The sequence below is a fragment of the Aethalodelphis obliquidens genome, unplaced genomic scaffold (genome assembly GCF_003676395.1).
Source record: "Aethalodelphis obliquidens isolate GAN/ISIS:26980383/991018 unplaced genomic scaffold, ASM367639v1 scaffold44, whole genome shotgun sequence".
NCBI classification, from domain to species: domain Eukaryota; kingdom Metazoa; phylum Chordata; class Mammalia; order Artiodactyla; family Delphinidae; genus Aethalodelphis; species Aethalodelphis obliquidens.
The window spans coordinates 8990659-9015800 of record NW_020837988.1 but is presented as its reverse complement, the minus strand read 5'-3'; the positions used below and the strand labels follow the sequence as shown (position 1 = coordinate 9015800).

General features: G+C 44.3%; 1 protein-coding gene across 10 annotated transcripts in view; it reads right to left on the bottom strand.

Annotated features, from left to right (window-relative positions):
• TNRC6C (trinucleotide repeat containing adaptor 6C) overlaps window positions 1-25142 on the bottom strand; it is an 83420-nt gene that overhangs the window by 42063 nt on the left and 16215 nt on the right. For 9 of the 10 annotated variants that reach the window (XM_027080819.1, XM_027080822.1, XM_027080828.1 and 6 more), the window contains exons 3-4: window positions 16456-16782; window positions 1319-3922 (exon numbers count right to left, since the gene is read on the bottom strand). In XM_027080819.1, coding sequence (XP_026936620.1) covers window positions 1319-3704 — 2386 coding nt within the window. In that variant the 5' untranslated portion in view covers window positions 3705-3922; window positions 16456-16782. Of the gene's footprint in view, window positions 1-1318; window positions 3923-13075; window positions 13249-16455; window positions 16783-25142 lie in introns of those variants that run through there. The other variant, XM_027080825.1, reaches the window with a different exon arrangement.

Below are 25142 nucleotides of genomic sequence, written 5' to 3'. Positions count from 1 at the left end.
AATACGGATTACAAAATGTTCTGGAATAGGAGCGACATTAGCAGTATTCTTCTGGTTTTCTGATTGACATGTGGCACTATGTTTCACTTCCATCCACCGTGGGAGGACACAGCCCTAGGCAAGATATCATGACCCCACCATGTCACTGGTTTCACTCAGATCAAGCCTATAATGGCCTTCATATTTGACTCTAAATTAACTGGGTAGTTATCTCTCTAACCCCTCACCCCACCGCCTCCCAATCCCTCTTAAATTATCTGTACGTCTTAATGAAACCTGACAAAGTTCAGGGGTGAAAGAAACCGTCTCTGGAGATTCTCCCTTAATCTCATTGCTAGATTCAGAGTTTACTGTGAAGATGTTACTCATCAAATGTTTTATTAATTAATATTCAATGTTCTCCTGTGTCTGCAAATAGATTTTTAAGTGTCCCAGAGCGTTTATTTCTAAGTGCACGAGATAATCGGGCTGTACTTCAGGAGCTGCTTTCACTTCCTTAGAAACGTAAGTAAGGGCTACGCTTGCAGGTCTGGCTCAGACTTACCCCAGGCCTCCGGGCAGAGCTGAGGCGGCGGCTCTGCTCCAAGCCAGCTGACAGCACTTCACACCCTCCACCGCCAGTGAGACCCCGAGTCTGAGAAGGACTGGGAAGGGCAGCTTACCATCTCTGATCAAAAGGCAGGCATGGGGTATTTCTCTAGATTATTACTGTACTGTGTTCCAGCTCCAGAATGGGTTTGAACCTCCAGACCAATGACACTAGCAATCTCTCAGGTTGGTATCCCCCAGTCCCCAAGCTCCCGGGTAATTCTAACGAAAGTCCTCTGGTGTTGAGAACCAGTGGTTTATCTCATAAGGAAGTGAAGACTTGGGACTTCCCTGGCAGTCCAATGGTTAACACTCTGAGCTTCCACTGCAGGGGGCACACGTTCGATCCCTGGTCGGGGAACTAAGATCCCACATGCCGTGCAGCGAGGCCAAAAAAACCCCACAAAAAACAAAAAAGACTTTGTAATAAGTAAACACAAACTAACATAATGGTCCTCAATCTTTCCTAAGAGGACGTATTTCTTCTTTCCTCTCCTTTCTTTTGAAGGTGCTTAATGTTTTTCTTTTTTCTTGAATCAAAAGCTATCAGAGAATCCTACTTAACTTTCTTCTCTTTGGGTGACATTCAATACGATATTGTAAGGTGAAGGGCACTAAAATCAGTTTAACGTTATTTGCTACAAAAACACTAGTCGAGTATGTGTGCAAATGTAATGAGAATAAACATTTTTTTCTTTGCCTCTAAAGGAACACACAGCCCCCCACGTACCTGGACCGAGCAGTGGCGATCGGTTCAGCTGGGCGCTGGCCTGGTGCGTCGGGGGCGCCTCGGCCACGTTTGCGTTGGTGCTCGCGGTGGTGGTGCTGGTGCTGGTGGTGGTGCTGACCGAGGCACTGCTCTGGATGCCCGGGTTGTTTCTGTCCCACATGTTTACAGTTTTATTGTTGTAGTTGCTCGGGTCGCCCCAAGCTGAGGTACCGTCATCAATTTCCATTTTGCGTCGAATAGATGGCGGGGAAGGTTCCTCCCAGCCCGTGGCCTCACTGCTGTCCTTCTGTTTGACAGGGACCGGCCCCCCAATCCACCCTGTTCCTGTCTGTTTAACGGAAGTGGCTCCTCCCCAGTTACTCGCGCTGCTGTCTTGGGGTTTGCTCGCCCAGTTCTGTTGCGGGCCAGGCTTTAAAGACTCTCCCCAGCTTGTCCCTGGATTCACCTTTGCATTTGTGCCATTGCCCCAGCCACTGGTCCCAGACCTTGGAGCCTCGTTCCAGCCAGACCCTGATCGATTGCTGTCAGCATCCCATCCAGAGCCGTTTTTTTTCCCATCCCCCAAGTGTCCGAGGACAGAAGACGAGTCTGCCCAGTCTCCCCCTCCTGCGCTCCAGGCGGGATTCGCTTTGTGTCCGTCTCCCCAGTTCTGAGCTCTGGGTTTTTGAGGCTCACCCCAGGTGGGCGACTTGTCCTCCTGATTTACGGTCCCACTCCAAGCGTGGCCACTCTTGGCCGCAGCAGCATTACTAACAGCAGTAGAGCTTATCGTGTCCCCCCAAACCCCGGGGCCATTTGGCGCTTTGCTGCTGCTGTCTCCCCAACCTGTGTTTGCTGGCGCAGCAGCAGGTGGTGAGCTGACCCACCCCGTTACTGAAGAGGTATTTGTACTGTTCATGATGGACCCATCGTTCTTCCCCCCTGAGTTTGAAAGCTGAGTAGCTGCGCAACCCCAGGCCTCTGTCCCATTGTCATTCTTTCTCTCAGACCTTGGGGATTCTTCAAATTCCCAGGCAGTGTTTTGCTTTACTGGAGTCTGTCCCCAACCAGTATTAGACAGAACTCTTGGGTCAAGATCGTTCCTTGGCAATTGGATGTGCCCTTGGTCTAGAATCCCTTTGTCTCGCCTTCGGCCTTCTGTTCCTTCCCTCCCAGCGCTTCCTTCGTTATGGCTGCCAGAACCGTCGCTGCTTCCTTCACTTGCTGTCGTTCCAGAAGATGCAGCTTTGGCCCAAGAGTTCGTGTGTTCGCTGCCAGGCTGCGTGGCAGGATTCTGGCTGCCGACACTAGGACTCTCCCACCCTGTTGATCCTTTCCCATTGATGTCGCTACTGGAATGCTGGTTTGGGGGCTTTCCCCAGTCCCCGTTCACCCCGTTAGAGGGGCTTCGGCTGGGGTGGCCCCAAGCTCCCGAATGGAGGTTACCGACGCCATGGTTGCCACTGCCCCGCCCCCAGGCGAGGATGCCAGGACCGGCAGGAGGTCCCGAATCCCATGCGTTCCCTCCGTTTCCCTCCTTGTGCACAGCACTGCTGGAGCCATTCTGCTTAGCACTTGATGCCGAGTTCACAGTGTCGCCATTCCCCTGATTGAACCCAGAATTGCTATTTCCTGTGGCAGGGTTACCTGGGGACAGTCCCCACACAGAACTGCTGATTCCTTCGCTGCCACCCCCACTGACTTGAGAAACTGATGATCCGTTAGCACCAGGAAGGCCTTGCAGGTGGGGCGGGATGATGGCCCCCATACCAACAGCCATGCCCCAGTTTGGCAGTCCGTTTGTCTGCACTGCATTGATAGGGTTTGGTGAAGAGTTCAGGGGGTTAGTGTTATTTGGTCCATCAGTGTTAAGGTTCTGAGGTTGTACGCTGAAAGACACATTCTGAGAAGTGGACGTTTGTGGTTCTGTGCTCTCTTGCGGCAGCAAGTTTCCCCAAGCACCTAAAGTGCCTGCTGGGTTCCCATTCTGGTTGCCCATGTTTTGACCTATGGCACTGACTGGACTGCAAATACTGGAAGGGTTGCCTGTCGCCACAGTTCCTTCATGTCCAAGTACAGGCCAGGCAGCTGGGTTGGCATTGGGATTAAGGTTAAGATTAATGCCAGCATTGGAGTTGGAAGCACCCCAGCAATTCTGACTTCTCCCATCTCCGATCATGTTGTCCATCTTTCCATCCCCACCACTGAGGGAGCAGTGAGCCAGGCCGGAGCTGGAGCCCGTGGCTACGCCCCACACTCTGGCTGCATTTCCATTACCGTTTGCTCCCCCCGCCCCAAGGGCACTCTGATTAGAAGGGCTTTGGACGAGTGCGCCGTTGGTGCCATTATTGCCGTTCGTCTTCTTGGTATGTCCAGTGAAGCTGCCCTGGGCACTCCCTGTAGCCATGCTACTGTTCTCTGAGCCACAGCTGGAGGTACAGTCAGTGTCTGTCGTACATTCTGAGGCAGATTCAGCCTCTGTTCCCGTGATGGAAGGCCACTCCTCCTTATCGGTCCTGTCTATTATCACTTTATCCCAGCTGCCGTTGGCTTCGCTCCTGTAAGTGGGCTGCTGTCCCCAGTGGGAACTTTCATAATGCTCTGCCAGCCCGCTGTGGCCGATTTCTGCAAAAGATGAAACAAGTTCAAAGTTAGATTCTCCTCCCACTTATCGGTGAATCAACTGTTAAAACTAGTCTTTGGGGGAAGCTCTTTATTTCGAGTTTTCAATTCTGAATGACAAATACTAAAAAATGACTTCAAGAAAAAAGTTATTTGTCTTCTAAGTAGCTCCCATTCGAAAAAGAGTTAATGCTTCTAAAATTACTTTAATTCTTACCACTACACCATAGTATTGAGAAGATTCACAATGCACATTAGCACAGGAGCATCTGTGAAAGCCTTTGTAGTAAAGAAAGTGGCTTAACTGGAAGCAGTTTGGAATCTATGCGACTATGCAACACCTGTGAACGCTCAGCTTCTGGGAAACGCTGGCTACAACACTGAAGCTCGCCTGGATGCTGGGTGCAATTTGCAGTTCTTTTCAAGCCTTCTAATGAGTCACAGTATTAGATAGAAGTTACACAGCTCATTTGGTAGAAAAGAATTGTAAATCTCCCGCAGAATCATATAACAGAACCAATATTTGGGGGGTGGGGGATGGAGGGAGAGAGAGAGAAGTGGTTTTAGAAAATGATCTCTCATGTTATCAAGGGTACAAGAGTTAGAACGATTTGATTACATTTATACTACTTTATCTGTTATTACCAGTGATTATGGTTTATCCTGGTCTCCTGTGCATTAATAAAAAATATTCTCAGCGCTATATCTGGTATCTTCTCGGATCTCTATGGATTCCTTCTACAGTTGCTTTCTACTTGCTTAATTTAGTCTTTTCTTTGGAGATCCCCAGAATAACTTTATACGATATCTTCTATAGTATTTATATCTTTTCACTCTTATGATCCTTTTAAAGAAGCTAGTATTTGGTATCGGTTATTTACCTCCTTTAATTTCCTAATTTTTGGGGTATTTCTAACATTGCAATCAAACTTATATTCCAACGAATTTTCCAATAGACTTTATTCGAAGTATGCATCACTCAAGACCTCACACAGTTTAGAAATCGTTGACAGTTTCTTTAAATAGTATGATATACAGATAATTGCAATTAAATATTTCTTCTCTTTTAGAACACTTTCATTATTATGTTCTCTGCAAATTAATTTCAACAAGAAATATCTTACTCATGGACAGTAAAACTGGGTTCCCCCCCCGCAATCTCTTTTATAGTTTGATGGAGCTAAAAGAGGAAGTATTCAAAGAATTATCACCATCACTAGAAAGAACATACCAAAACTAACTTCAACCTTAAAAAAAAAAACCCAAACAAATGACTTTTGTTGCCTGATTTAAAAGGAATGTAATGAATTTATCAGCTCCACGCTCTAACCAATTGAGCTAACTGGCCGCGACTAAAAGGAGTGTAATGAATTTAGAATGATGGTCTAGGTGATTCTAAAGTAGGCAGGTAGGGACTTCCCTGGCAGTCCAGTGATTAAGGTTCCATGTTCCCAGTGCCAGGGGCACGGGTTCAATCCCTGGTAGGGGAACTAAGATCCCATGTGCTGCATGGTGTGGTCAAAAAAAAAAAATCAACTGTGTCGCTTGTAAGAGGTTTTTATTCTTCTTTTAAAAAAATGTTTGGCAGCATTGGGTCTTCGTTGCTGCGCACAGGCTTTCTCTAGTTGCGGCGAGTGTGGGCTTCTCACTGCGGTGGCTTCTCTTGCTGCAGAGCACGGGCTCTAGGCGCGTGGGCTTCAGTAGTTGTGGCGCACGGGCTTAGTTGCTCCGAGGCATGTGGGATCTTCCCAGACCAGGGCTCGAACCTATGTCCCCTGCATTGGTAGGCAGATTCTTAACCACTGCGCAACCTGGGAAATCCGAGGCTTTTGTTCTTAAGAAAATAAAGAAGTAAATATTAAAAAAAAAAAGTAGGCAGGTAATTCCAGGTGAAAACTACAAAGGGAAAATGAAGATAGGCAACAGAAAACTTTAAGTATCTAAATTACCATAAAACAATGAAGTTCTTTATTGCCAAATATTGATATTAGGGGTTGGCTCTGCTACCCTGGTTTATGACAATTTCCTCTATTGGTTTTGCCTATACTATAAAAACTAGCTTATGTAATAACCAATTTAAAGAGATCAACGAGGGCTTCCCTGGTGGCCCTCAAAATAAAGAGATCAATGAGCCACTCATCATTTAACACTGAAAATAAGACCAAGTTAAAAAACAGAGATTATCCCTAAATGCTCATTGACAGATGAATGGATAAAGGTGTGGTACATATATACAATGGAATATTACTCAGCCATAAAAAGGAACGAAATTGGGTCACTTGTAGAGACATGGATGGACCTAGAGACTGTCATATAGAGTGAAGTCAGAAAAAGAAAAACAAATATCATATATTAACGCATATATGTGGAATCTAGAAAAATGGTACAGATAAACCAGTTTCCAAGGCAGAAATACAGACACAGACGTAGAGAACAAACGTATGGACATCAAGTGAGGAAAGGTGGGGTGGGATGCATTGGGAGAGTGGGACTGACATATATACACTAATATATATAAAACAGATAACTAATGAGAACCTGCTGTATAGCACAGGGAACTCCACTTCGCTGTACAGTAGAAACTAACACAACATTGTAAAACAACTATACCCCAATTAAAAACAAACAAACAAACAAAAGCCAAAGATTATCACTTTTTGTCAGCAAACCTACCACAGTTCACTCTCCCTCGGTCTTGCCTCTGCAGGGACAAGGTTTACCCAAAGGCGGGCCACCTACCTCTTGACTAGGAGAGCACTCACTGCAACCTGCACCCAGCAGTAGCAGGTTACCAGCCTGGCCTAGCAAGGTTTTACATCCATAATGCTTGCCACATATTAGGCAACCAATAAATGTTTGTTGGACAAACAAAAGAATCAATGTATAGAACCAAATATGAGTTTTAGCTAAAGCCACCAATTAGCTGAACAATCTTAAGTCATTTCTCAACTCTACAAAGATGATGATGAACTACCTACCTAAGCCCTAAAGTTCTCAGCTCTAAAATTTATAATCTAGAGTTTATATATACTACATAAGAATCACACAAAAAAATACCTAGCAACATATTTGACACTGTCAATCTCAACTACAATATTGGAGAGAAGATTTTTTTTCTGGTAAAATATACAAAATATAATTTTCCATTTTAACCATTTTTGAGTATATAATTCAGCAGTGTTAAGTACATTCATTTTGTGAAACCATCACCACTATCCCTCATCCGAAGATGAAACACTATACCAGCAATACACCAGGGTTCCAATTGCTCCACATCCTTGCCAACACTTGTTATATTCTGATTTTTGAATAACAGCCAGCCTAATGGGTGTGAAGTGGTATCTCATTGTGGTTTTGATCTGCTTCTCCTTAATGATTAGTAATGTTGAGTATCTTTTCACATGTAAAGCATTTTTATAATCAAACTGATTTATTTCGTTTAAAATGAACAATCCAAGAACTACATTGTTTGCATATAAAAAACCCATAAAACCCAATGAGTTTTCAATAAATAATGTAAAACAATTCCAAAATATGCCATCCTCCTACTCAGATGGTTTTGTTTTGGAATTTTCTACAAATATTTATAATCAAAACATAAAACTGTAAATAGTAAATATTATTTAATTTCTGACATTATGAGACGATAAAATGTAGGAGCAATGTTGTTGCTTGTGAGAAAAATAAATCTAGATCATTACATTTTGAGCTATAGAACATCCTACATAACATTTTACAAGATAAAATAATTTATAAACTTCTCTATGAGACAGAGAGAGGGTAAGGCAAGCAATGAATTTAATACAGTAACTAGGGAATTCCCCGGCGGTCCAGTGGTTAGGACTCCACACTCTCAATGCCGAGGGCCCGGGTTCAATCCCTGTTTGGGAAACTAAGATCCCACAAGCTGTGCAGTGCAGCCAAAAAAGAAAAAAAAAAATACAGTAACTAAACCTGAAAAGGGGAGATGGAAAACAAGGAGGAGAAAAATTACATGAAAAACACTGAATCAACATGCTGATAAATACCTGAATTCTCTACTTTCACGGATAGTCCTCTGCCCTTACAGCTTTACAAGAGCAACAAAGGGCCAAGGACCAAAGGCTAACGTTGGAATTAAGGAGATAATCCTGTGAGAAAAAGGATTTTTTTCATTCACGTAAATTTTAAAAATCCCAAGTTTCATGAAAAATATTAGTCATTAGGTTAAAAAAAAACACACACATCCATAAAGGTGTATCAAGGGTATGTAGCGTCGCCGTGCAGCCTGGGCTCTTTCTAACAAGTGTGTCTGTCTGCTGAAGGGATGGCCCCCACAGTGATCAAGTTCCACCGCTCAGTCCTTCCCTGGGGTGGAGAGGAAGAGCTCAAGGGCAGCAGAGCCAGCTCGGCACCAACGAGGCAGTGCTGGCAGGAGCCCCAGCACCCGAGCCGACAGAGGGCAGGATGAAGTCTCGCCTGTGCGTTTACACACTGGAGTCTCTAGGACACTTTCACTTACTACGACTGGATTCTCCTATGAGAATCTAGGAGAATTTCTAACTGTCTCCCCCAGACTCATTCCTGCTTCTCTCCAGTCTCTTCTCAGTAATGCACCTTTCTTCTCAGTAATGCAGTCTTTCCAAATGCACCTCCAGCAGATCATGAATGCCTACTCACACACTTCAAAAGGTCCTTAACATCAAACCCACGAGGTATCACCTCACACTGGTCAGAATGGCCATCACTGAAAAGTCTACAAATAATAAATGCTGGAGAGAAGAAAACCCTCACACGCTTTTGGTGGGAATGTAAATTGGCGCAGCCACTATGGAGAACAGTACGGATGTTCCCTAAAAAACTAAAAACAGAGTTACCATATGATCCAGCAATACCACTCCTGAGCATATACCCAGACAAAACTATAATTGGAAAACATACACGCACCCCTATGTTCATGGCAGCACTATTAGAACAGCCAAGACATGGAAGCAACCTAAATGCCCACCGACAGAGAAAGAAGATATCATATGATATCACTTGTATGTGGAATCTAAAAAAGTTATACAAATGAACTTATTTACAAAACAGAAACAGACTCACAGACATAGAAAACAAACTTAAGGTGACCAAAGGGGACGGGGGGAGGGATAAATTAGGAGTTTGGGATTAACAGATACACACTACTATATATAAAATAGATAAACAACAGGGACCTACTGTAGAGCACAGGGAACTATATTAAACTATAATAGGGAACACTGGAGTAAGGGCAGTTCTGGGAAGGAGAGAAGAAAGGGAGATGACGGACTGAGATCCAGACATATTGAGTCTGGGGCGGCTGCAAGACCTCCGAGCGGATCCGCCCTCAGTCCTGGGAGAAGCAAGTCAGAAGCTCAGATGTTAATGTGCAGCTCATCAGCAGTCTCTCCGTGTGGACTCACGCATCCTTGCAGGTGCTTCATCCAGCTCCTTAAAAGACCATTAGCACCACTCTTCTCCCCTCTTCACTCCCCTCCATCACCTGCTTCAGTAGCTGGATCAAGTGGGGGCTCCCTCCAACAAGCACTGCGGAATCTACGTGTTGTCATCCGCTCAACAGGACACTCTTCTCAAAGGCGAGAACGTGTCTGCAAGTGGTGCATGCCAGGAGACCAGTGCTCCTAACTCAAAGGGGAGCTAAGTGTTCTGGAACTCGGTACACATGGTGGGAAAGGAGACGAGAGAGAGAAGGCTAGAGGAGAGGAGATAAAAGAGGGAAGGAGGTGAAAGCATGAGATGAAATGTCCCCCTGGGAATTCCCTGGCAACCCAGTGGTTAGGACTCGGTGCTTTCACTGCTGTGGCCCTGTGTTTAATCCCTGGTCAGGGAGCTAAGATCACTCAAGCTGTGTGGTGTGGCAAAAAAAAAAAAAAGGAAGGAAGGAAGGAAAAAAAAAAGGAAGGAAGGAAGGAAGAAAAAAAGAAATGTCCCCCAAACACCAAGGGAGTTTTACTGAACGGGTACTTACACCTGTGTTTTGGCACAGACGGTATAAAGGACAGGGGATCACTGCTACTAAAGGAACCTAAAGGAGAAGCTCAATTCTCACCAGTGCACGGAACCGCTCAAGTCCATTTCCAGGTGCGGACTTCTGTCCTAAGCTTGCAAAGACGGCCACCCTTATATGAGGAACTATTTGGAGGGGCTTAAAGTGAGGCTAACAAGTTAATTTGCTATATACATTTATATGTGTTATTACCATGTAAGCCACTAAAAATATTTTTCTACTTAAAATGTTTTTAGTTGTAATGGAAACAGGGGATAAGGAAACAAAATGAAAGAGACAAATATTACAATGTCTTTCACTGTAATTAAACTTCAAGAACACCAAAATGATATATGGATTTTTCCAAGATAATACCACATTTGGGGGTGTTTATAGGGTCAAAATGAACATTAAATACATTAAAAACCAAAAAGTTAAGGCTAAATGGTAAAAATTCCTCTATGCCGTGGTTCCACAATTTGATTTTCGGCCTTGCTGCTTAGTGTTCCCAGTTCTGGTACATTAAAGAAAGCTCTTAGCCCCAGGATCTTTCTTTACAGGGTCCTCTCTTCCTACAGTTTGGGGCCCCGTACAGAGCCTGTTCCTGTGTGACTCTAGTCACAGTGTCCTCCGATGACAGTTCCCTGAGACACTCACATTCTGCTGAACAAGCATGTTCAACAGCCCTACCGATGAGCTCACAAATACTGCACAGATGAACAAGACCTAGTCTCCCCTCAAAGAACTTTCTGTGCCGAGACGAGCATGAAGCACAAAGGTGCCAGTCTTTGCTCTAGTTTTTTATTTTCCTTCTTTCACTTTATCTTGTTTTCTCATGTTTTTCCTTCTCAAAAAGTTTTAAAATGGGAATCAACTGTGACCTATGTACTTTAATACATATATAAAAAAATAGTTTGGGGACTTCCCTGGCAGTCCAGTGGTTAAGACTTGGAACTCTCAATGCAGAGGGTGCTGGTTTGATCCCTGGTTGGGGAACTACGATACCACATCCTGCGCAGCCAAAAAAAAAAAAAAAAAAGTTTGAATACATAAATGCATTTAAAAGCTGGAAAGGACTTGAAAACTAGAAAGCAGAAAGTTATGATTTTAATGCAATATTTTTGATTTTCAAATATAGACTTAAGTTGATTTGAAAATACCACTCACCGTCTTCTTAGTGCAGTGGTAAAAACCAGACAACAGAAAACAAAGAGCAGAACCTACTTCCCCAAAACACAAAGGAGTTAAACCTAAAGCCACTTCGGAAAAATTAGGCTTTCCCCACTCCCACCATCCTCTCACCACTCAGACTCCTTTAAAGTCTTCTGTGGGTATCTGAGGAGCACATTTTGACTAGTTCTGTTCTGGGGAGCCCCTGAAGTCTCTCCTCTCTTGCCGCTCATCGTCATCATCACCAACACCACCATCACATCAATAGCATTATCACTCCCACCATCACCACCACCACCATCATCACCAGTAGCACCAGCAATACCCCACCACCACCACCACATATTCTGACACTAGAATTTATCTCTAAAATGAAAACGTGTTACATTTTTAAGGCTATTACTCTCTTTATGTTTAAAGCACACCATTCTTCTTGGGAGAATTTATGACTTCAAAAATATTTGAATAACGTGCCTTTCATAAACCAAAGTCTCTCGACTGTGCTATCAATTCAAAAACCCATCTTTTAGTTATAGTCTAAAAGACTCTATGAAAGAAATTTGTGAAATGACTGACTTGTGGGAACAGGCATTTTGAAATGAATGAAAGCTCTAAAATAAACCGAGACTGAATTCTCTTGTAAGTTATTCTCAACTCTCCAGGATAAGCCCACAGGAACTGTTAAAGGCTAAAATCCATGCATCTGTTACGCAGCAGGTTTGAGAGAGTTTATAAATAAGTCTTCCTATCCCTAAGACATCACATATTTCATAGCACTTTCAAGTTCTACGTATTTCCACACACATTAAATGAACTGAACCTTACAAATTACATCTGTTTTACAGATGGGGAAACAGAGGCTCAGAGGCCAGATTTGGAAAAGGTGTTATAACCAATAACCAGTAAGGACTGAACAGAAATGCCTATCTTCAGGATAAAGTTCCAGTGCTCCTTCCATTACAACATTCTATCACCAAATGTTAAATTCACTTTTTTCCTGCTGTTTGAATGGTTTACACGTTCTAAAAATAGGTGTCTCTATAAAAATGTAAGTAACATAAACAGTCTTAGGTGATTAAAAAGGATCACACGATAGCATGGTTTAAAGAAAAAAGCTTTCTTCTTTTTTTAAATTCCAAAATGTTACCATGTAAAGATAAAATTTTCAAGAAAAAGCGTTTAACAAAGAGCTTCCTAAAGCTACAGTAAGCGAGCTTTTAATTAGGTATCAAATTAATCAGATAGGGAAGTGTGGACAAGATTTACTCAGAAGTGCGCGGGATGCTTAATTATTGCTAACACTGACAAACAGTACGTAGTCCATTCTTTCTCACCGCAGTCCTTTTAACCGAAATGACAGAATAATAAATTATAAAGTCATTCCAAATGCCTTCCATAGTTGAAAACACATGAGTGCTACGCTTACTGATAACACACAGTCCTCGGTTTCAAGGGGCGGGATCAACGAAACCATCGTTTTCAGCTTTGGAGAACCGAAGCCACCTCCCTCTCCACTGCCTTGAGTGTGCGTAAAAATCTTGTGGAGAAAGTGCTCCGAGTTCAGAATTCCGTCACTGGACAGACTCCGAGACATCTCCTTCGTCAATTTCTATCAATGGAAGGAATTATGAAATGCAGAACCAAGTGAAAGGTTTACTGCAAACAATAATTAAAGTGTCCAAAAGAAAACGCTTATTGCCTTGTTTTTCTTCAAAAGGGCAGGAAACGAGGCTGCTTCCTCCGCGGTCAGACCCTGTGAGAGGCACTGCCGAGCGGGGCGGCCGCGGGGCCCGGAGCAGCTCCGCGCGCAGCGGCGGGGGCGCCATCTTACGCGTCGTCTGCGCGCCCCTCGCGCCCCGTCCGAGGCCCTGGAGAAGCAGCTGCTGTCTGCTCCGTGTCGGCTCTGTTTCTGCGGCTCTGCGGGCCGCGGGGGCGAAAGTACCTGCGGAGAGGGGCCGCCCACCCCCTGGAGACGCTACCTTGCGCGCCGAACGCCCGGGCGGCCGCATCTAGGGCAGCGCGGGTTCCCAGCTCCACCCTGTCGCCGCGCGCCCCGGGCCGCCGGCTGTCGTCACCGGGAGGCTCCGTGCTGGCCGCGCCCGGCGACCTGCAGGCGCCCGCGGGGCAGGAGCTGGCGTTGCCCTTCCCTTCCCGGGAGGGAGCCGATCACCCCCTCCAGCGGGAGGGGCGGGGGGAGGCATCCGCGGAGAGGACTTGAAAGCTCTGATTATCTAATTGCAGCTGACACTAAACCGATCTTCCTGCCTCTTAAAATTCCTTCAATTGTCACAGCCATTTTCACTACAGGACCCAGTTACAGCAGCACCAGAGCCACTTTTCCTCGGTTTTTTGAAAGTCTGCCAAAAGAGCAAGGGCGCGTTGCCCATTGGCTGCATGCAAATAAACCGCTGCTCCTTCCTACTCCTTTGTGTTCCGTTCCTTCCTCTTTCCCGCTTTTCCTGAACACACACTAAACGTTCGGCATACCAACACTAGCTATAATTTTCTAAATGAGCCCTATATGTAAATTGGCACGTGTCCAACTTCTTTCCTGCTTCTATCTACAAAAGATCTAAGTAGCAAACACTACCGCGTATTAATCAAAGCCTCAGTTTACGAGTGTACAAAGTAGCCACCAAAACAATACATTGTTCTGCCTTAAGCGCAGCGAGAAAGAGTTTTTTCTTTTTTAAAAAAGATAAAAGCTCTCAAGTGTTTCAAGCTGGAGTTATACTGCAGGTTGGCAAAAACATAGTCTGAATAGAAAATAACATTTTTCTGGAAGCTTAATAGGGTGAATCACTACACATATACGACTATATACACTTATCAGTTAAAATTTTTGCCAGTTGGCTAAGTGACAAGGTCACACAGGGGTCGTGGGTCTGGAAAACGAATCGGACCTGTCTCTTGACCACACTGCCACACTGCCTCCATGCCCGGGGACGCCCACCTAGGTCCCTGCGCTGATTCCACTAGGACAGGGGATGGCGTCCCAGCAATGCTTTGCATTGACAAAATCAAGCGAGCTCTTTGGAAGCGGGTTTGAGTTGGAGATTCCAGGGAAAGGGCCTTAGAAGTCTCATTTTAGGTGAGAAATGGAAGTACTGGCTGTGGCATAACCAGTGCCGGCTGCCAGGACTTCCCCTTCAGTTCAGTTCCTTTCACTTTGCTCAACTAGTCACACAGAGGTTCGGACACTGTCCTTTTAGGATACAATACAGGTTACACAGTATACAGTGCGTGTGAGGCTGCATGTTGCGGACGAATGGAGCATCCTACAGCTTCAAGAGGAGCTTGAGGACAGAAATACTCAAGGGGCTTCACGGAGGGTGGGTGACTGTGATTTGCAGACAGAAAGGGGCAGGGCGATCAGGTGTGTGCATGTGCTGGGAAAGGCAACACTGAGTGTGGCCTATTTGTGAAGCCAGACGGAAACAATCCCAATCAGAACGGAAAGCAGGACCCGGGGACAGAAGGAAACGTGCTGGCTGGACAAGGCTGGGAAGGGCACTGAGCCAGGCAGAGAGACGGAGACTGCATTAGGAACTAGGAAACCAGGACAGGTTTCCGAAGGGACCTCTGAAGCTGTGATACCAGAGACTGCTGGTGAAGAGATGAAATTGGTGTAAAACAAAGACTTTTGCTTGGGAGCCAAAAAAATCAATCATTTCTTATTTTATTAATATAAATATATAGATTGATTCCATTTCTCAAGATGTTTTTATGTATGAAATGATGATTTAGTCTTCAATGTATATATTTTAAAAAGTACAAACAACTAGGAATAACTTTCTGGAGAAGGATATTATAATTACAGAGCCAGATACTTTCTTAAAGAATACTACTTTCATATAAAATTTTACTGAATCAATTTCTTGATTACTTTCTCCTTATCTAAGAAGATACCAGTAACATCTTGCACCTCTCGCATTTGGTGAGAACGCTGATGCAAGACTGCCAACTAATCTTATAACAATGAGATAAGCCCAGAAGAAAGCAGGGCTATCACACTTCTTTTTCAGTTTTTCAGTTTTTTAAGCGTCTTAAATCAACACCCCAAGCTATACAGGTCTGACTATACAATCTTTGTCTCTGTTAAGATTGGTCGGAGAACCATATTTCAGTGTGGAAAGTAACCATACGTTTGACTATAAACTGGTTGCAGTTAAGCAGATGGGATTATATTCAGTGAATATATTTGATCATTTCTTTCCTTCCTAGCTTTTTGCTGAAAATCACTGACCTACATCGCCTCTACCAGGAATTTAGCAGATGAAAGTAAAGACTATTTGAAGAGACATGGCAAAGCTGTCTAAAAATATTTGTTCCAAATAAAACCACAAAGTCATGGTTTTGAGAAATTCTGCTATAAATACTTCTATGTCATGCTGGAATTATTCCCCATACAAAAAGGCAGCACATGAAGGAAAACAAATATTAATATGAATTGTGACATGTTTCTTTTAAATTCTAATCTAACACAAGAAGCCTCCTTGACTCTCTAATTACAGACCTGAATTTCACTACTATCAGCAAATACGCTTTCGATGCCAGAACCATTGCCAATTGTTAGTTAAATTACTTGAAACGTAAAGATTTAAGAAAATCAGAGATTCATGGCAGTCAAACACATGTACTTTGCTCTTCCAAAAATTTCCCTGAAACTCCAGCAAAGAAATTGTTAAAAGTGTAAATCCATGAGGTCAAGAAGATGGGAACAGGAGAGAGAGGAGATGAGAGACGCTGACATTCTGGAAGCTGGAAAGCAAATGAGCAAGTTGCGAGCTCTCCTGGGAGCCCAGAGAAAGTTATCGTTGAACTGCAGGCAAGGACACAACAAGCAGCAGGCGGCGTAGAGCCCCAGACACCGCAGGGGCCGAGCACGGGGAGACAGCAGGCAGGGTTGCCTCAGGATGCTTGAATAAGTTACTTAGAAACACCGCTCCCCATAAAATGCTATTACCTCCCTGCACAGAAAGTATGTGTGCAGTCATGAGATATCCTAGTAACCTGAGGGAAAAGGGTTTTATTTTGAAGTGTTCACTGCAGGGTTCTAAAGCATCTGCCTTGGCAGATTTATATGTACTGACATAGACCTTTAGTTTCTGGTGAGCAACAAACTAGCTGAAGTAGCTAATGCCATCTGAAAGTGTATGAGGAACAATATAAATGAGTAGGGGGAACTAGAAGTAAACCTTAAGATCTAATTGAAATGAATCGAGCTATCATCTAGCTAGCTTTACTAAGTGTACAGTAAACATGGATCAAAACATGTCCATTTCTATTTCTGGGCAGCAAGTTGAAAGTAGCAAACCAGTTCTCAGATAGAAAGAACGCCGGGTTCTGTGCGGTTTACCTGGCTGGGGCTTGCTGGGGTGCAGCTGTGCTCCGGCTCCAGGCAGCGGGGGAGGGCTCAGCCCTGCAGGCCCAGCACCCTGGGTGGGGCTCACGCTGGTCAGAGACCCCGTGGGCAGTGGCTGACCTCTCTTTAACAGCTGCTTCTGTTCTTGCTGGCGGAAGCGTGGAGGCACCTCGCGAGGCAGGTAACGGGATGCAGCTGGCTGCTGGCCGCCGGCAGACGCACGTTTGCCATTGCTGCTGCTGGAGAGAGTGCTGGTGGAAGTACTGGTACTGGTCCCGGCAGGTTGGAGCTGGCTCGAACAGGTCTTAGTAGGTTCTGGCACTAGAAGGAACAAAAGGAAAAGACCCCAACACTTTAGTTATCACCTCCTTCAACCCAAACCAAAGAAAACAAAACCAAAAACTGAGAAAGAAATGACAGTGGAGAGCTTTGGAATCGAACTCCACGAAAGCCCAGAGTTCCAGGCTTGAGACCCAGTTGTCCTACAAATGAACCTCGATCCTGAGCTGTAGCTCTTGGCCAGTTTCCTCATCTATAAGACAGGTGATCACGCTGGGTTAGAGCAGCAGCTCTTCAGCTTGAGCTGGAGTCAGGTTAAAGGCCTGATTCCTAGGACCCGCCCGGGGAATTCACGGGGTTGGAAGGGAGGGGAGACTACAAATCTGCATTTCTAATAAGTTCCCAGGTGAGGGTGATGCCCCGGGTCCTGGGCCCACACTTTGAGAATCACTGCTCTCAGTCTGTGTTTCTCAAATTTAAGGGATCATTAGATGTCCATGAATTTATATATATATTTGTTTTAATTCTGAAGACAATCTAAAATATATATAGATATATATATGCGCATTCTGGGTTACCTGAATAATTAAGGCATTTGCGGTGATGGTATCGATAGCACCACTACACTCCTCCCAGATTTATTGGAAAAGAATGCCCGTAGGCTAATTTGCAAATGATGCATTAAGTGAAAGCCAAAACGCTATCAGAGTGTGCTCCATCAACAAAGGTTCCACAGCAATGTAAACAGGAAAAAGGAGCAGGAGAGTTGAGTGACAGCCCTGCTAGTGAGCATGCCAAACGCAAAAGGTGATCTGAGTGGTGGCCCTGAGTGAGGAACGGAGCACAGGCCTGTCAAGCGCCAAAGAATCTGAGCCTCAAGTTCATTTCCATCTTGAATTTGAAACATTAATATCCAGAATATTATGTTACCCTGTTATTTGAAAAAAAATTTTTTCGACTTAATTTATAAATGTCTTTGATTTCAGAATTGAGTAAAAGCTATGTGCAAAACGAGTTATACCTAGTTCTCTGTATATCTTGTTTGTATAAGCAGCATTATAAAAACCTTTCCAGTCGACACTGTTTGCCTTTTATTATCCCTGGCGATCAGCCCGCATTTCTCACCTCCCGTAATGGGTTCTGCTGTCCACCCCGCAACCCCATTGTACACAGTCAGTATCCGCGAAGCCTCTGCCCACTGTTTTTCTGTCACCCTGCCTGGCAAACCCTCAATTCTGGATGAAGCCACTGTCACTGTCCACTCTCTCCACCCTGGACTCGGACTGCTATGTCTCTCAAGAAAACAGAGCCGTGCAGTTTGGCATCACTATGAACTCCTGGGCCCTAACCTCAGGACACGCTCAGTGCTTCCTGACCAGCCTATGATTTCCTGGGTCTGCCTGGTTCCACTGCTGTCAATGACTCATTCAAAGACCTTCCACTCTCCAGTGATAATGCCTTTATCTCCCATCCCCAGAAGATAAACTGGACCTTATTCTTCAAAGAAATAAAGACCAGCAGGCAAAAACCAGGTTTCTGCTCCTACAATACACATCACACTGTTCTCTGCCCCACACTTCTGTTATTCCTATCCGAGGCTAGTATTATATTTACCAATTCCAAGACTCACATTTCTTCACATATGAAAATCACTTGCATCGGCATGTGTCTTACCATCGACGGCACATCCCTTCCTCAGTGGCACATGAAATACTGGGGCATCTCACTGCCTATGGTGTCAGAGAGGCACCACAAGACGGCTCCCTCCACGGCTCTGGATCCCGTCTCAGGGACTTTGTGTGTCCTGGATCTTCAACTCATGACATTCTCCAGAGCAGATATAAAGGCTCAAAGTTGAAGACTGGGTCTTCGATTAATTCTTTGTTTTACAAATATTTATATTTTTTCTTCCAGGGCTTAGTAGACGGACATTGCTGAGTGTAAAAGAGAAGAGAAATCCGCCACCGAGTTCGCGTGTGGAGTGGAGGAGAGCACATTTCCAACCAGTAACCAGGCCAGGATGTGGCCACCCTGCAACCAGGCCCTCCTGGTCAGCACTTAGACATGCGCACACCTCTGCTCTCTCTAGACAGCGGCTCTCCGGCTCTTCTCGACCCACACCCGCCTCCCGACTGGCCTCCTTCTCCTCTCCTCCATCACACTTCTGGTCCAGCTTCCTCACCTGCTGTGTGCCTCTCAGCCAGGTCCTCTCACCCTCCTCTTCCTCCTTGTGGCTGAAACCCTATGCCCCCCTGAGCTTCCTCTGCTTGCCCTCTCAGTCGTCTGTATTGGCGGTGACTGCTGTGGCTGTCCTGAGCCTCTCTTCCTGGGCCTCCACGACACCGGAAGTCCTTTCTTGGATTTCCTCTGACCTCTCCAGCCACTCTTTTCTGCTCCCCAATGACAGGCTGCTTCTTCTGCCTCTTTAAGGTTCTGCTGCAGACACTAATCCTGGGTCATCTAATCTACGCACAACGCTTCATTTATCAACCCTGTGGTCCTGGTCTGAGACCTGGATGGCTATTAGATACCTACATCGAAGTCTTACGGGCCCCTCAAAGTCAACGTGTCCCAAACACTCATCGGCTTTCTCGACTCATTCTTCTTCTGAGTCTTCCCGTTGTTCTTCCGGCAAATGGCTCCAAGTCAGAAACCCAGGTTCCATCCTTGATTACTCCCCCTATCTCCCCAAACCTATATATCCAACCAACCACCAAACGTTGACATTTCTAGCTCCCAAATGTCTCCCCTAAGTAGCCCTCAAACTACTCCATCAATTTCGATTCCTTTTGCCAGGACCAGAGCCTGTTTCTAATCCATCATCCACTGCGGCCAGCATGATCCTTCTGAGATGCAGATCACCTCCCTGGTTTAGAAGGCTTTGGGGATTCCTACGGCCCTTAGGATAAAGTCCAAGGTCCTAGCAGTTAGCTGTCCTAATGCCCAATTTTCCAGCCCCCTCTAACTTCACGATGCTGAACTTCCTGCTTCTGGGCCATTGTGCCCCCTCTTCTGTCTAACCACCATGTATCATGAGTCCTAAAACAACATATTTCCGCATTTCAACATCTCTCAAACTGAGATGCATCTTATAATTGATGTTGTATGTATCAGTTTAAAAGGCAATGCTTTTTTTCTAAGTGGTGCATAAAATAATGCATAAAACAATTGATCATATCTCAGATTCAATAAAACATGGTAATTCCTAGTCATTCTTTAAATATCAAATTAAATGTCACTTCCCCTCAGAACCTTCCCTGACTCTCCTAGGCCAGTTTGGGTGTTTCCCAATGCATTCAGCATTGTATATTGCTTAGATGAACATCCATTACATTTTTTTTTTTTTTTTAAAAAGTGATAAAACCTATTATAGGTTGATTTTTAACACTTCCTTTTTTTTTTAAATTTTTGGCCGCGTCGTGCAGCACGTGGGATCCTAGTTCCCTGACCAGGGATCTAACCCACACTCTCTGCAGTGGAAGCACAGTGTCTTAACCACTGGACTGCCAGGGAAGTCCCTATAGGTTGATTTTTAAATGTACAGGGGCCTTCAAATATATTTTTTCCTGATATTGGCCTTTAGCTAATTAAAGTAGCAGAAGTTTCTAAGTATTTACCTAAATGAGTGGAAAACTTATGTCCACACACAAAAACCTCTACATGAATGTGTACAGCAGTTTTATTCATAACTGCCCAAAACTGGAAGCAACCAAGATGTCCTTCTATACGTGAGTGGATAAACAGACCGTGGTACATCCATACAATGGAATGTTAGTGTTAAAAAGAAATGAGTTATCAATCCATAAAAAGAAATGGAGGAACATTAAATGCATTTTATTAGGTAAAAGAAGCCAGTTTGGAAAGGCTACGTGCTCTATGACTCCTATAATATAACATTCTGGAAAAGGCAGAACTACGGAGACCATAACGCACTCAGTGGTTGAGAGGGGCTTGGGGGAGAGGGAGGGAGGGAGGGAGGGATAAGCAGGCAGAGTGCAGGAGCCTTTCAGGGTGGTGACACTGTGATACTGTGAGATCGGATACACAACATGAGGCATTTGCCAAAACCCATCAACTGTACAACACGAAGAGTGAAGGCACAGGTAAACTCTGGACTTCAGTTAGTAATAATGTATCAATACGGGTTCATCCATTGTAACAAATGCACCACACCAAGGCCAGATACTAATAACAGGAGACACTGAGGGTGGGCTGGGGGTGGAGAGACGGAATATATTGGAACTCTTTATTTTCTGCCCAGTCTTTCTGTAAACCTAAAACTGCTCTAAAAAAATAAAGTCTATTAACTAAAAAGACAAAAAACGAAAAGCAGAGAAGCAAATTTGATGTCTCTTTCACTTTCCATTAGGACTTTGCGAACGAAATTGAGAGCAGGGTAGAGGTACACTTGTCTGGGAAACTTAGAACCACTAAATTTATTTAAAAACATGTCATCAGCAGATCAATTCACTTAACTGCACATTTTAATGTATCTGGCCCAAAGGTTTTATTCTAGACCTTGCAGTTGCTTCTTAGGAAGCTCAGAGTCTGAATGCAATTGGTTCTTTCCTTTTACTACAAAATTCAAAAGAAGCAGAAGAAGAAAAGGAGGAAGAGGAGTAGAGGGAGGAAGGAAGCAAGAGAACCACTAGAGAGCCCTACCTGCCCTTGTTACAAAACCTGTTTCCTTTTGTAGTAACCAACATCGGCTGGCCAGCTACTACCAGGCAAGGCGCTTCCACCCGTCATCCTGCCTGTTCAAAGGCTGGAAACGAAGAAAACCTACCTGAACTCAAAACCTGGAGGAGACAACTGGCAAGGACTCAGAAGCAAAGAACCCACACTGAGCCTAAGAAATCACCCCGTCTTACCCTCATCCACACAGACTCCCTCGGCCCAAGTCTGCTAACCAAGATGACGGTTGCTGTCAGGACTGGTCTTCCATGACACTGCTGTTATCTTTTCAAAAGTATCAAAGGACAAATTCAGAGCTATTTTTCTTCAAAACCTTTAGAGGAAAAGGAATTCATGATACAGAAATGAAGAAATAAATGAATGTTATCAGTTACTAGTTTATTTATTTATTTATTTATTTATTGCGATACGCGGGCCTCTCACTCTCCCGTTGCGGAGCACAGGCTCCGGACGCGCAGGCTCAGCGGCCATGGCTCACGGGCCCAGCCGCTCCGCGGCACGTGGGATCTTCCCGGACCAGGGCACGAACCCGTGTCCCCTGCATCGGCAGGCGGACTCTCAACCACTGCGCCACCAGGGAAGCCCCAGTTACTAGTTTTGAATCTAAACAACCAGTTCTAAGTTATTTGATATGAAATACTCAATTTTCCTTGTGTTATCTGCCTGATGCATTATGTGTAGTCCTTTTTATATCTAAGATAGCCCCTTTTTTTAAAAAATTTTTTTAATGCAGCAGGTTATCTATTTAAAATAGTTATCTATTTTATACATATTAGTGTATATATGTTAATTCCAATCTCCCAATTCATCCCACCACCACCAGCCCCCCACCCCGCTTTTCCCCCTTGGTTTCCATACGTTTGTTTTCTACATCTGTGTCTCTATAAGACAGCCTCATTCTGAGAGTGAAAGTACTCTAGGCCAGTCTTCCCTTTCCGCGTGAATAACTGCTGATTAAGGCAGGAGCCAGCAGGTGAACTAAATGTTTCTTACATTTTTAAAAGGCAGGGAAAAAAACAATGAACAATATGTCACAGAGACCATATATATATGGCCTACAAAGTCTAAAATACTTACTATCTGGCCCTTCACAGGAAAAGTATGACCAGCTCCTGCTGTAGGGATTAGAAACTTCTTGTGCTATTATATTAAGCATCAGACGTACAAATTTCTTAGGGGAAAAATCCAAGTAATGTATGCCAAAGTCTTGTGTGAGCGTTGTTTTAATAAATAAATAACTAACTAATTAGTTTCATGTCTCCTCTCCAATTGTGAGGCTCACTCTCTTTATGATTACTGAATGAAGGGTAATATGATGCTATTACTCAAGAAAACAAAGGGAACACTTTAAGTTGAAGAGATTTGATCGCTCTCTTAGAAACCCAGGTGCTCTTAATACAGCCTAGCACTGAGCTGCGAGAACAGAATGCACTCTGTTACCCTGTCAACACAGACTGGATGAGCTGCTCACCTCTTCTTCCTATTTGCTCTGCTGGCCCTCTGACCAGAAGCAAGAAGCAGACTTCGAATCTTTGGCCTCATTCCTCTGCCCTGGACTCTGCGGAGAGGCCATCCAGGTTCACGATTAGGACCATCAACTCTAGGCTGACACCCAAATACTGTCTGTTCTATATTGCCCCCAGCTCTAGTTCAGCCTTGACCTTCAGTTGTGTACTGGACGGTGATGCTTGGAAGCTGTCACCCTTCAAACTGAAAGTACCCAAAGGCCAAACAGGATTTCCTGGGCTGAGCCCAGGATGGTGCTGACTGTTGTAGGAAGGCACTGAAGCATAAGGTGTTTCTCACCTAAGTGAACCAACAATCAACAGGGGAAATAAAAGTTACAAGACACAGAAGCATGTGGTATAGACTGGAAGTTGGTCACTTAGCGGAAAGATAACCATGTACTGCCCAACATGGTAGCCACTAACCACATATGGCTACCGAGCACTTGATGTCTGAACTGAGATGTGCTCTAAGTACATACACGCTGCATTTCAGAGAGTCAGTACACAAAAATCTCATTAATTTTTATATTGATGTATTGAAGTGATAAAATTTTGAATATATTGAATTAAAAATATTAAAAGTAATCTCACCTGTTTCTTTTTAGTTTTAAAATGTTGCTCCTGGAATATTTAAAGTTCCTTATGTGGCTCACATTTGTGGCCTGAATTCTATTTCTATTGAATAGCGCTGGTGACAGAAACAGCACTGTCTTCTTGAAGGAGCTAAAGTTTGAGTTGGCTTCTCAGAAATGTGTTAAATTTAAATAACTGTCTGTTTTCATAAAGGACCATCAGTCGTGGTAGATCACAAGCCTTTTCGGGTGAGAGATTTTCCCTTACAATTCTGTACCAGCTGAAGTACTAGCGCCTTATCTCACAAACAGAAAAATGTCACTAGATATTTGCAAAGTAGCTAGCGAGACCAAGGGCCCAGAGTACAGAGCAAGCACGGTATTCCCAATTTACCCACACACTCAACCTCATGGTTGTATTTCTAGCTGCCTGAGATACTAGTGTCGTGGCTGGTGGTCTGGGGGCGGGGGGTCACCCTGGATGCTGAGGAAAAGGAAGAGAAGCGTCACTCAGCAGAGGGACGAGGGAGAGGGAACCAAGAATTCTGATCCTGCCAAGCTGCACCTCTGGCCTCTTTTCCATGAGACAGTGATAAACCTTCTTTAAGGTAGTATTTTGCAGATCTTTGAAACTAGCAGGCAACTAACAATCTCAACTGAGAAATAGAGACTCTTAAAATCTGGATCTATTCTTAAAATACAGATAAATCAAATGGTCAGTTTTGACTCTCCACACTCTCTTCTCAATCTATCGCTGCCCAAAGAACTAGGCTAGGGTATCAAAGCAATTCTGACGTTCCTCTTCTCAAACAGACCGGGATCTAAGGTGATACCTCAATGACAAAGTCTCAGAAGCCAGTCGACCTGACACATCACTATTTTCACAGTAGAACAAAGTAAGGCAATGGGAATTTTAGCTTGATTCATATGGATCGCCAACAAATGATCTGTTTTATTTAGAAGAAATTAGAATAGCATCCAGTGAATAACTACACAGCTAATAAAGAACTTCCAGCAAGCTGGACACTGGTTCTTTAATAAACCTTTACTTTTTTTATTTTAAATGAGAGCGACACCTGCTGGCGAAAAGGTAAGATATTAAATCCTTATGTAAGAAAGCAAGTCCTTTCAACAATTTTCTTTCCAAGAAACAATTTTCCGCTTTCAGTTAAAAATTTCAGGGGACATTGTCACATCAGGGTCCAAATAGTTTATAAATTCCTACCATTGCTTTTCCAAAACAACAGGCCACAGTATAGGCAGGAAGTTTAGACTGTCCCTTCAGGTGTCTGGGTGACTTCAGGAAGGATCTCCTTTCAAACTTTTGTATGACACCTTGCCATCTCTAGGAGACCAAGACAGAAGGCTCTGCCCTTGCTGACCCAGCCTCCTTACCTTTTATTCTACTCTGGACGACCCCGTTCTCTCTTCTGCTTCTCTAGCCATTTTACATGGCCCAAGCCCCAAAACTGCCATCTGGAAGCCCCCCTTGGCCTTCCTTCCACTATGCTATCCACACCTCTGTACCATCCCAGCCTTCAGTTGCTTTCCAGACTGCCTGAAACTGCAGGCTCAGGAAGCGACGAGTTCTGTACCCACTTCTGCTATTCCAAGCCCCTACTGCTAA